Source organism: Piliocolobus tephrosceles, chromosome 13 (genome assembly GCF_002776525.5).
Source record: "Piliocolobus tephrosceles isolate RC106 chromosome 13, ASM277652v3, whole genome shotgun sequence".
NCBI classification, from domain to species: Eukaryota; Metazoa; Chordata; class Mammalia; order Primates; family Cercopithecidae; genus Piliocolobus; species Piliocolobus tephrosceles.
Genome location: NC_045446.1, coordinates 301883 through 314104, shown reverse-complemented (window position 1 = coordinate 314104; position 12222 = coordinate 301883). Strand labels below are relative to the sequence as shown.

Genomic DNA, 12222 nt, shown 5'->3' with positions numbered 1-12222 from the left:
CCACCGCGCCCGGCCTAACGCCTGCACTTTGGGAGGCTGAGGTGGGCGGATCAGGTTGGCAACTTCTGAGGTTGGGAGTTCGAGACCAGCCTGGCCAACATGATGAAACTGCGTCTCTACTAGAAATACAAAATTTATCCGGGCGTGGTGGCCATGCCTGTAATCCCAGCTACTCCGGAGGCTGAGGCATGAGAATGGCTTGAACCTGGGAGGTGGAGGTTGCAATGAGCTGAGATCACACCAGTGCACTCCAGCAACAGAGCAAGACTCTGTCTCAAAAATACATACATACATACATATATATACACATACCTACATTAAAAAATGACCCAGGATCTTAGTTTCTTAACTATGACCCCCCAGTCAGGGGAACAGGGCTCCTTGGGGACATGGGTGATGCCAGGCATGGGGCAAGAGATGCCCAAGATGAGTTTGGAGCATCTCGGTGTGTGGGGAACCAGAGCCCCTGGGCATTGCCTGGGGTTGAGTTGCTGCTGGAAAGGCTCCCAGGGGCCGCTTTTGGGACACGGCTGGCGCCGGAACACAGGACTCTCATCGCAAGCCCCGCCTCGCCCTGCTCCTTGGGAAGAGCAGACGGTGACCACAAGCAGACCGCCACCCCGACCTGCCGACACCCCACCGGCTGCCACCCCCACCTGCCGTCACCGCCGCCTGCCGCCACCCCACCTGCCGCCACGGGGCTCAGAGCATCGGGGGATGCAGACACGGGTGGAGGGACAGTGGGGTCCCACAGGAGTGAGGGAGGGGAGAGGGGCCCCCCACAGTGGGGAGTTCCTCCTGAGGGGTCAAAGCTGCCACCTGCAAAGAGCAGAATGCTGAGGCCCCATGTGTCCTGCAGCGCAGGGCAGGGCCGCTGGCAGAACCCTGTCGGTGCGGGGCCGCAGAGCCAAAGCTGTGAGTGGCTGACTGGAAAAGGGATTTGCTGGGCACCGGGCGTGGTGGCCACACAGGACACCTTCCTGCCGAGCCTGGGAGGCTGCCCTCACATGTGCTCCATGTTACAGCCCTTGACGTACAGGGGTTGAAAGTTTCCCCGAAGTAATCAAAGAAAAACACAATGTAAAGCTGTTTAAAGCCTGGGGTCCCAAGGCAGAGCAGGGAGTGTGGGTGCATCTGGCTCCTGGAGTCCCCTCAGGCTGTGTCCAACCAGCCACCGACACCCCTTACCGCCCCCCAGCTAGGAACAGGGCTCAGGGAACCCCTTTTCTCTCCATTTGTGTTTGAAAATTTTCATGGTAAAGTTTTAAAAATAGTGGCCTGGCTGGGCACAGTGGCTCACGCCTGTAATCCCAGCACTTTGGGAGGCCGAGGCAAGTGGATCACCTGAGGTTGGGAGTTCAAGACCAGCCTAGCCAATGTGGTAAAACCCCATCTCTACTAAAAATACTAAAATTAGTCGGGAGTGGTGGCAGGCGCCTGTAATTCCAGCTACTTGGGGAACTGAGGCAGAATTGCTTGAACCTGGGAGGCGGAGGTTGCAGTGAACCAAGATCGTGCTACCGCACTCCAGTCTGGGTGACAGAGTAAGACTCCATCTCAAAAAAAACAGTGGCCCGAGAAGGCAGCTGCCCCTCCCCAGGAATCCTGTGTCCACTGCCCAGTGGTCGCCAGCCCTGGGACAAACGCAGTAGAGGGTGGGTGCCACCTGGACCCTCCTGGAGCCTGGGGGAGGGGCTGCGTCTGGCACCTGCTCTCTCTGGGGGGCAGGCACCAAGTCTGCTCAGGTGCAGAGGCTGAGGCTGACCCCAGTGCCTCCCGTCCTCTGTGTGGTTTTCCCCAAGTGGGCACTGCGCGTGAGGGCAGGCTGGGGGGCTGCACCGGACCCCAAAGCAGGACACGGGGAGCTGGGGGGAGGGCTGGAAGCCTCAGACGTTCGTTGTCACTTTATTGGTTCTCTTTGCTCGTGAAGATGACCCTCATCTCGGAGCCACAGAGGCGTCGTGGCCCCAGCATCCGGGTTCCAGGCCCCTGGAGGGGCCAGCTCAGTGATCTCTGACCCCATCCACGTGTCCTCCAGGGTGGTCTGTGTGAAAGGAAGGCTCTGAGGAAATGGCTCAGCGTCGCCGCCTGGATCCGCTGCCGCTCAGCTATGGAGTGTCTGTGGACGAACGCCCACACGAGCTGCGGGGAGGTGGATGTGGAGCCAGGGTGGACTCCTCCAGGCCTCAGCGCACCCGGGGCCCACGGAGTGCAGAAAGGGTACTGTGATGTCCCTGCCTGGGCCATGCCGTGGCTGGGTGACAGGGAGCTTGGTGGGCCAGAGGCCACGGGGCTGACCAGGCAGAAAGGGGAGGGAGGACCCCGGTTCCTGAGGGACACGCTGCCCCAGAGCACGCCGTTGCCACGCCAGCCAGCTCCCGGCTCTGGAGAAGCCTTGCAGCCCAGAGAACACGTGCACACCGCAGGTGGCCACGCATGTGTACACACACATACACGTGTACACACGGAGATGAGGCTGTGCTGGGGCCTCCTCCACCCCTCGCCTTCAGCCTCGCCAGATGCACGGGAGAAAAGGAAAAGAAAACCTTGAGGGCAAGGCTGGGCACGTGGCTCCTGGTGGGACTCACACAGGAGGAGGCCACGGAGGCCTGGGCTCTGGGAGGCTCACGAGGCAGCCACGGCCAGGTCAGTTTGGAGTTGGTGCCCCCTCGCCCTCAGCCACCCCAGGCTCCAGCAGGTCTTCCTCCAGCCCCAGCGGGTGCTGGTCCCCGTTGCTGACGGCGCTGCCCTGGTCATCCTTGCTCTGCTGCTTCTGCCATCGGGTCTCCTTGTATCTCAAAGTGATGTCCCTGGGGGCAGGGGGCAGTGTCATCACCTGCTCCCACACCCACCCCCCCTGCAGGCTCCACGGACAGCTGGCACCTCGTCCCTGTGGAGGTCCAGGATGGGCTGGGTGGGGGCCGGGTACTCTGGCCCTGCGACAGCAGCCGTGGCTGACTGGAGCCCTGAGGAGCCTGGATCCATCAGTGCCGAGTGAAGGACCCGAGGGTTGGGTCAGGAAAGGCCCCTCCCACAGAGGCAGCCAGAGGGCTGGAGCAGGGACAGGAGGCACCACCACCACCAAACTCCCACCGCGCCTGCGCCCAGAGACCCGGACAGCAGCCCTCCTTCGGAAGACGCCCGCCCGCCCCCACTCACCGCAGGAAGAAGCGCCAGACGGTCCACGTGAGCACCAGGATGGAGCCGAGGGTCCAGCACTGGGAGATGTAGAAGGGCAGGGACAGGGTGAGTGTGTGGGGGTCGTACTTCACCACGATGAGCAGCTCCGTGGCCGTGATGGCCGCCACCAGCCACGCCTGCGGGCCCAGCTTCTTGTGGGGCTTCCTGCAGGAGTAGCAGGGGGCTCAGCGTTCCGGGCCCCCCAGGGTCCTCCAGGAGGCCTTGCCCAGGCCCCACTCCCCGGCCCCCCACCCCCCACGGGTGTCTCCACCCGCCCCCCCGCCCCCTGCGGGTGTCTCCACCCGCCCCCCCATGCCCCGGGGTGTCTCCCCCGCAGCCCTCACGGGTCATCCATGAAGTCGTAGATCTCGCGCATGGCCACGCCACCCACGTTCACGAAGAAGATGAGCCGCAGGAGGACCAGGTAGTGCTCCGGGGGCATCCACAGCACAAACTTCAGATAGAACGTGTTCAGTTCTGCCAGCAGGAACTAGGGGAGGAGAGGGTGAGCACCAGCTCTGGCCCCCAACCCGCCACATCGTCGCTAGGCAGCCCGGCCTTACCACCAGGATGATGCCGCACACGGCCAGCCAGCGCCGCAGGCTGGAGGCCGGCTTCCACTCGAAGCGAACCCAGCTGTAGGGTGTGAACTGGAAGGCAATCCTCTTCATCTTGCCCCTGGGAACCACAGAGCCGGCAGCATGAGGACGGCAGCCCACTGAACGCCACCCTGTGCCATCGGGCCACAGACTGTGGTCACCCGGCCCCGCCCTGCGCCAACGGGCTGGCTCTGCTCCTGGTCACCCAGCCCCACCCTGCGGCATCGGGCCACGGACTCTGTTCCTGGTTACCCGGCCCCGCCCTGCACCATCGGGCTGGCTCTGCTCCTGGTCACCCAGCCCCACCCTGCACCATCGGGCTGGCTCTGCTCTCGGTCACCCGGCCCCGCCCTGCACCATCGGGCTGGCTCTGCTCTCGGTCACCCGGCCCCACCCTGCGGCATCGGGCCACGGACTCTGTTCCTGGTTACCCAGCTGCTGCCTGGCCGCTCTCCGAGGTCTGGCCACGCAGCCACAAGCCCTGCCTCCCCACAGCCCTCTGCTGTTCAGTCTCTTCCAGTCTGAGCAGTGGCTGCAGCGCCTCAGAGGGCGCTCCACGGCGCCATGAGCTGGCCACGTGTGCAGAGGTGTCCAGGCAGAGCCGGGGCACCCACAGGCAAGAGGGGAGACCCCCGCCCCCCAGGCCTTTCCTTAGACTTTTGTATCTTTTTAAAATTCCAAAGTCATAATGACAAAGTACCAGCAACTATTTCATAACCAAAGCAACCAGGGGAGGGAGAAGCACGGAAGGATCCCAGAGCCCTGAGCCAGGCTGGCCGGAGACTGAGGAGAGAGGTGAGTGGGTCAGACGCCGTGGCCACCATGAGGGGCGGCCGGGCTCGAGTAACAGCGGGTCAGAGGGGAGGTTCCAGGAGGCAAAGCCCCACTGTCACCCCTCCTGAGCCGCACGCTGGACAGGCCTGGTGCTCAGGGTCCGCCGGGGCACAGACGCTGAGGCTGCCTCTGGGTAACCCGCACCCAGCCCTGCCCCTGCAGCCCCCACGACGTACTTGTAGGTCGGAATGTTCCAGAGGCCCTGCCACTTGTACGTCTTCAGGGACAGCCACTCGAGGGTCTTCATGCCGCAGTAGATGCCCAGCCCGTTGCAGACAAGCACGTCCATGATCCACTGCGGGGAGGGGGGTAATGGGGCCCTGAGGAAGACCCCAGCAGGGCACAGGGAACCGAGAATGCCCTCAGCCTGCACCCCTGCCCCGGGGGCTGTGCTGGCACCTACGTGGTCCCACCAGCACTCGCTGAAGTTGGGCAGCTGGTGCTCCAGGCTGTACTCCAGGAACTCGAACATCACGCTGATGATCATACACATCCACCAGTCTCGGATCATCAGGGTCTGTGGGTGCCAGGGTCAACCAGAGTGCGGGACGTGCTGCCACGCTCGGCCCTGCCCACGGGTGCACACAGCCCCCACCCCGGCTGGCAGCATTCTTGGAGTTGAGAGCACTGGCAGGCCCCCCAGTGAGGTCTCGCGGTGAGTGTGGGGTGGTGGCCGGCTGCCCCTCCAGCAGCCTCGATGCTATGACTGTCAGCAAACAAGGCAGCATCCCCATGCCTGGGGCCTGACACCAAACTGCCGGGGTACCGGTCCCTCTGCCAAGCCAGCCGAGGCTGCGTGCAGGGGCTGCCGGGTGGGCTGCAGGGTCAAGCGGGTACTGCTCTTGGCCCCCCAGGTAGCACAGGGTGCCTGAGCCCAGGTGGGGCTGGACTTCCTGCCCTGCTGCCTCTCTCTGCCGCCCCCACCCTGAGGACGGAGTGAGGACCCGGCCAGGATCAGGGCTCAGCTCCAGGGCTCCCGGGAGGGTCCCACCACACTCAGAGCACCGTGAGCTCAACCCCACGGGCAGAAACGGCCCAGAGGACAGGGCAGGCCCGAGAACTGGGGCAGGGTGGCCGCGAAGAGGAGGTGCCGTACCTTCAGGTACCAGCCAAGAAAGTGCGCAGGAACAAAGCCATCCAGCTTGTCCTGTGGGCGACAGGGTGTGACCCTTGACCCTGGGGCACAGCCACCCCCACCCCCCACACTGGCAGGTCAAACCCACAACTGAGCAGCACCTGCCAGACCCCGGGAAGAAGGCCAGGGACTCACAGGTGCTGCTGTGGCCTGTGGAGACCATGTCCCTGACAGCCTAGAGAGCAGGGGCCCCCGGCCAGCGTGAGCACCACCCAAACGGACAGGGCCTCAGCACATCTCTGGACCAGGAGGAGGCCCCACATGTGGGCCAAGGGCACGGGGGGCAAGGCAGGAGCACGGATGGTGCCTGGTCCGGCAAAGGGCCACACCTGGGGAGGGATCCGCCTCAGGGCTCCTGGCGTCTTACCCAGACGTTGTGAAAGGGGTCAGTCTCGTTGTCTGGGTCATAGATGAGGCAGTTTCCCCCATAGTCTCTCTCTGGCAGTGGGACTCCCAGCTTGGGGTCAACATACTTCAGAAACTGCCGGCCATCCTGGACAGTCTGCAAGGCCAGTGCCCCCGTCAGTGGGGCTAGAGTTAGTGGTGGCAACTTGAAACGGGAGATTATGGTTGTTTATTTTATTTATTCATTTTTTGAGACGGAGCCTCGCTCTGTCGCCCAGGCTGGAGTGCAGTGGCGCGATCTGAGCTCGCTGCAACCTCCACCTCCCGGGTTCACGCCATTCTCCTGCCTCAGCCTCCAGAGTAGCTGGGACGACAGGCGCCCGCCACCACGCCCGGCTAATTTTTTTTTTTTTTTGTATTTTCAGTAGAGACGGGGTTTCACCGTGTTAGCCAGGATGGTCTCGATCTCCTGACCTCATGATCCGCCCGCCTCGGCCTCCCAAAGAGCTGGGATTACAGGTGTGAGCCACCACGCCCGGCCGGGAGATCATGGTTGTAAACTGCATCTCAGTCACCCGGGAGGAGGGCAGGGCCCTGTCTCAGCAGCCCTCCCACCCCAGGGCAATCCTGGTGGGATAGCGCGTGTGGAAGGAACCGCCGGGCACGACAACCGAAGTCTCCATACCTGTGCTCCCCGGGGCCAGGTGGGCACAGGTGCGCTTCAGGACATGGGGGACTAGGACCACTGGACAGACAGGAGCGGGACGGGGCCCCGAGTTCCTGCTGCGCGCCCCCACCCCTAACCCCTCCCCACACATGTGCTCAGGCCAACACCCCCACAGAAGTCACCCTTGTGGGACATCGCTCCTTCCTCACCCGGACGCTGGCATCAGCCGGATGCACCCCGTGGCCTTGGGGCAAGGCAGGCTCTTGGGCCTGACCTCAAGGGAGGTTTACATCATTGACAGACGTCTGAGCACACAGTGAGCTGTGGCACCCAGGACCACGCAGCCCACCCAGCACCCAGGTCTCAGTCCCTAATATTCCGTAAGGACCCGGGGCTCTTAGAGAAGGGGTTGATTTCAGGACCGGGGTAGGGAGTGGACAGGAGGAGCCTGGAGCATCCCGCAGTGCTAGGAAGTCAGGATGTGCTCAGAAAAACAAAACCAAAGGCCAAAAACTCAGTGATGGTGTGTGAAAGCAATACAGGAACCAAGTGGAAACTCCCAAAGGCAAAAGAATTTGGGCACCATGATAAACAGAGCAGCGCTGAAATAAATATCCAAGTGTAAGACAAGTATCTGTAATTCCGCACTGATATAAATAATCACATGATGGAATAACTAACAGTAGAGAAGCAGGATCTCTCCCATGCACAAGAGTTCCAGGTAGTGCGCAGACGCCACACTCCAAGGAGGGCAACGAAACTCCCCTCCCTCGGTGCAGGCTGCACCAGTGACCCCCTTGTGGAGAACGCACTGTGATTGACGTGGACAGACACACCTCAGCCAGTGGTCAAGGTCCACAGCACCACGGATGCATCATGGTGATGGTGCCAGTGTGTGCCTTCACCCCAGACGAATCAAGAGAAAACATCAGCCACATCCTCACAAACCCTGGTGCCAAAGCCAGAACAAGACATTCCAGGAAAATTAAAGGACAGTATGTCTTACAAATATGGACGCAAAAATCTCAGATAAAATGCTAGGAAAGCAAGTCCAGCAATATGTAAAAAGGCACACCCTGCGACCAAGCAGGATTTATCCCAGGAATGCAAGGTTGGTTCAGGATAAGAAAATAAATGTAATTCATCATATTAACGAAGGGGGAAAAACACCCATATGATCCTCTCACTTGACGCAGAAAGAACATTTAACAAAACTCTTCCAACCTTTCATGATAAAAACACTCAACCAACTAGGAATATACTAGAATGTTCTCTACTCGGTAAGGGAGATCTATGAAAAACTCAGAACTTTCTCCACTCGGTAGGGGAGATCCAAGAAAAACTCACAGAACTTTCTCTACTTGGTAGGGGAGATCCTGGAAGAACTCACAGCTAACATACTCAGTGGGGAAAGACTGGATGCTTTTCCCCTAAGATCAGGAATCAGATAAGAATGTCCACCTGGCCAGGCACAGTGGCTCACATTTATACTCCCAGCACTTTGGGAGGCCAAGGGGGATGGATAGCTTGAGCCCAGGAATTTGAGATCAGCCTGGCCAACATGGCGAAACCTCACCTCCACAGAAAATTAAAAAATTAGTCAGGTGCGGTGGCTCACTTCAGGCCAGGAGTTCTGAGACCAGCCTGGCCAACATGGTGAAACCCCGTCTCTACTGAAAATACAAAATTAGTTGGGTGTGGTAGCACATGCCTGTAATCCCAGCTACTCCGGAGACTGAGGCACGAGAATAGCTTGAACCTGGGAGGTGGAGGTTGTAGGGAGCCAAGATCATGCCACTGTACTCCAGACTGGGTGATAAAGCAAGACCATATCTCAAAAAAACAAAGCCAGGCGTGGTGGCACATGGCTGTAGTCCCAGCTACTCAGGAGGCTGAGGCAGGAAAATCACCTGAGCCTGGGAAGTTAGAGGCTGTGGAGGCCTATGGTCGCACTACTGTACTCTAGCCTGGGCAACAGAGCAAGACCCTGTCTCCAAAAAAATAGGAAAAAAAAGCCCATCTTTGTCTGTTCTAGGAAACGTTGAGCTGCAGGTTCTGGCCAGCGCAGCTACGCAAGAAAATAAAAGACATCCAGACTGGAAAGGAAGAAGTAAAACTCTATTTGTAGAAGACATAATCTTGAATATAGCATATTCTTTTTTTTTGAGACGGAGTCTCGCTCTGTCGCCCAGGCTGGAGTGCAGTGGTGCGATCTCAGCTCACTGCAAGCTCCGCCTCCCGGGTTCCCGCCATTCTCCTGCCTCAGCCTCCCGAGTAGCTGGGACTACAGGCGCCGCCACCACGTCTGGCTAGTTTTTTGTATTTTTTAGTAGAGACGGGGTTTCACCGTGTTAGCCAGGATGGTCTCGATCTCCTGACCTCGTGATCCGCCTGTCTCGGCCTCCCAAAGTGCTGGGATTACAGGCGTGAGCCACCGCGCCTGGCCTAATATAGCATATTCTTAAGAATCTACCCAAAACCCCACAACTCTTAGAGCTAATAAGTTCAGCAAGGTTGCAGGATGCAAGACCAGCCACAAAAATAAGCTACATTTCCATACACTAGTAACGAGCAATGCAAAAGTAAAATTAAAACAGTTCCACTTACAAGGGCATAAAATGAATCAGATAAGTGGATGTAAATGTAATAAAGCAAGTACAAAACTTAAACTCTGAGAACTCTAACATATTGTTGGAAGAAATTACAGACCTAAATCAACAGAAAGCCATCCCACTTTCAAGGACTGAGTTAATATTGTTAGGATGACACTACTCCCAAAACAGATTTGCAGATTCGATGCAATCCCTATAAAAAATTCCACCTGTTCTTTTCGCAGAACTGGAAAGGGTGATCCTCACATTCGTTTGGAAATGGAAGAGACCCAGATGATTCAAAACCATCTTGAAAAAGAACCACCTGGGTGAACTCACACTGTCCAATTTCAAATGTCACTTGAGGGATATTCCACTACACTCCTGACCAATCCACAAAACTGTCCAGGTCACCAGACACAAGGAGCCTGAGAAACTGTCACTGCCAAGAAAGAGGAGCCCAGGCCGGCGGGGCGGTTCACACCTGGAATCCCAGCACTTCAGGAGGCCGAGGTGGGTGGATCATTTGAGGTCAGGAGTTCAAGACCAGCCTGGCCAACACGATGAAACTAAAAATACAATAAATTAGTGGGGGGTGGTGGCGGGTGCCTGTAATTCCAGCTACTTGGGAGGCTGAGGCAGGAGGATCACTTGAACCCAGGAGGTGGAGGCTACAGTGAGTCGAGATCGTACCACTGCACTCCAGCCTGGGTGACAGAGTGAGACTCCATCTCAAAAATAGATAAATACTAAAAGAAAGAGGAGCATAGGAAGACACATGCAACCTGGATGAACCTCAGAGGCACCGCGCAGGGCTGGAAGAGGCTGCCCACTGCATGATTCCGTGTATAGGACATTCTCGGAGACAGAAGCGACCCCTCACCAGCAGTCAGGGGTCAGGGGCGGGTACGACTACCAAGGGGTAACACAAATGAACTTTGGGGCCAGTGGAATTGTTGTGCGTCCTAACTGTGTTTCTATAAGTCTACACAAACGCTAAAATTCATAGAATGTACACTACCCCAGAAAAACCAATTCTGCCATGATGATAAAAAATCTGGTCACGCACTGAGGGAGTTTTAAGACTGGGAATAGCAAAGTCCTTTGTAACCTGAAGACAGCCCCAAAATGTGTGTTTAAACTGAGTTAAACGGAACAAAGAGTATTAATAAAGTAAGCATTTGCGGCAGCAACACAGCCTGACCCAGGAATTACAAAGGAGCGAGCGGCATCTCCCACCTGCACCCTGCCCGTCTTCCGAAATGTGGTCAGGATGGGGAAGCAGCACACACAACCACACTGGTCAACCACAAAACACAAACACAAAGACCCTGTCCCTCTGGGCGCCAGGGTCCCCTCTGAGGCCCAGATGTGCCCTGGCCACACACACGCTGGCCTGCGTCGCAGGTCCCTTGCTGCTCCCTTCATGCCCAGTCCCTACCCGCACTCAGACAGCTATGGGCAAAGCCACCCCGGCAGCCGCACTGGCCCTGCCCTCGTCTGTGCCCACACCTAGGTGTGGCCCTGACACACGGCCACTGTCAGCCCCACCAGCAGATGCTCCTGGAGGCCCCCCGCAGCTCGGCCTACGTTTTGAGGTCTCGCCCTGCTTCCTCCCATCACTCGAGGGCCGGGTGGGCAAGGCCTCCTTTGTCACCCTGCCTGGGGCCAGACTGTCACCTAAGTTCCCAGGTATCCAACCCAGAAAAACGGCTTACCTGGAAGAGTATAAAGATGAGAAACAGCTCGTAGACCACACTCACGCAGAGCCAAAACCTCCAGTAAGCTACAAAGACAGATGACAGAAGGTCAGTGCGCCCAGCCCAGGCCTCCACGGCCCTGCTCAGCCCCAGGCTGGCTCCTGGCTCCTTCACACCCAGTGTCTCTTCTGGGCCCCTCACAGGTCCCTGGAGAGCCCTTTATAAAGCTGTAACTGAGAATTAGGCACAATTTCCCTCTAAAAAGTGAATTTTTTTCTTCATTTTTTCCATTCCAGCCCTTAAATCTTTGGCCCGTGAACTGCTGCACAGAATCGGTCAGCAAACATCCCCGTCCTGTTTACCAGGGATGCTTCTAACCTTGCGCCATTAAGTCTGGAGTAGGTTTTTGGTGGATATTTCTTTTTGAGATGGAGTCTCTGTCGCCCAGGCTAGAGCGCAATCTTGGTGCAACCTCTGCCTCCTGGCTCGAGCGACCTCCTGCCTGAGCCTCCTGAGAAGCTGTGACCACAGGTGCCTGCCACCACATCCAGCTGATTTTTTTTTCTTCTTTTTTTTTTTGTAGAGATGGGGTTTTGACATGTTGCCCAGGCTAGGATACTTTTTTATCATGTTAAAAAATTTTTTAAATTCCAGTATGTCAAGCTTTTGTCATGGATGAATATGAATTTTTGTTTTTCTGCATTTAAGGGGATTAATTTTTTCATGTTGATGTGATGAGTTACGTTAATAGACTTCTAACGTGAAACCATCCCTCGATTCCTGACTTCCCATGGCTCCGAGCAGCTCATGGCAAGACACGCAGACGTGAGGTTTTAGGACCAAACGCAGGAGGCCCCAACGTACTCAGGGGAAGACGGCCACCATGGCTCACGAAAAGCCGCCCGCCATCGGCAGGAAATACAGATGCCCTGGTGTTCTTAGGAAAAGCTGCTTGGGGAGGTCTGGGACCCAAGACAGAGAGCTGAGATCACAAACTGATTCCTCAGGCGGGGGTGAGAACCTGAACCTTCCCAGTGGCCCAAGAGCTAAAGGTCGTGGTGAGACTAACCTGGGGCAGCCCTCGCTCGACAAGGGCTCACTGACTGAAGGGGACGCCTTCAGATCAGGTGCCCGGCCTGCCGGTGACACCTTCGGAGCAGGTGCCCAGCCT

General features: G+C 57.7%; 1 protein-coding gene across 4 annotated transcripts in view; it reads right to left on the bottom strand.

Annotated features, from left to right (window-relative positions):
- Positions 1 to 1866: 1866 nt before the first annotated feature.
- Positions 1867 to 12222, bottom strand: part of PTDSS2 (phosphatidylserine synthase 2) — a 34006-nt gene continuing 23650 nt past the window's right edge. The window contains exons 4-12 of one of the 4 annotated variants that reach the window (XM_023183525.1): positions 11070 to 11137; positions 6116 to 6250; positions 5710 to 5760; positions 5017 to 5130; positions 4790 to 4908; positions 3744 to 3858; positions 3525 to 3670; positions 3160 to 3345; positions 1867 to 2810 (exon numbers count right to left, since the gene is read on the bottom strand). In XM_023183525.1, the coding sequence (XP_023039293.1) occupies positions 2648 to 2810; positions 3160 to 3345; positions 3525 to 3670; positions 3744 to 3858; positions 4790 to 4908; positions 5017 to 5130; positions 5710 to 5760; positions 6116 to 6250; positions 11070 to 11137 (1097 nt within the window). In that variant the 3' untranslated portion in view covers positions 1867 to 2647. The remainder of the gene's footprint in view (positions 2811 to 3159; positions 3346 to 3524; positions 3671 to 3743; positions 3859 to 4789; positions 4909 to 5016; positions 5131 to 5709; positions 5761 to 6115; positions 6251 to 11069; positions 11138 to 12222) is intronic. The other 3 variants (XM_023183527.2, XM_023183529.3, XM_023183526.3) reach the window with 3 other exon arrangements.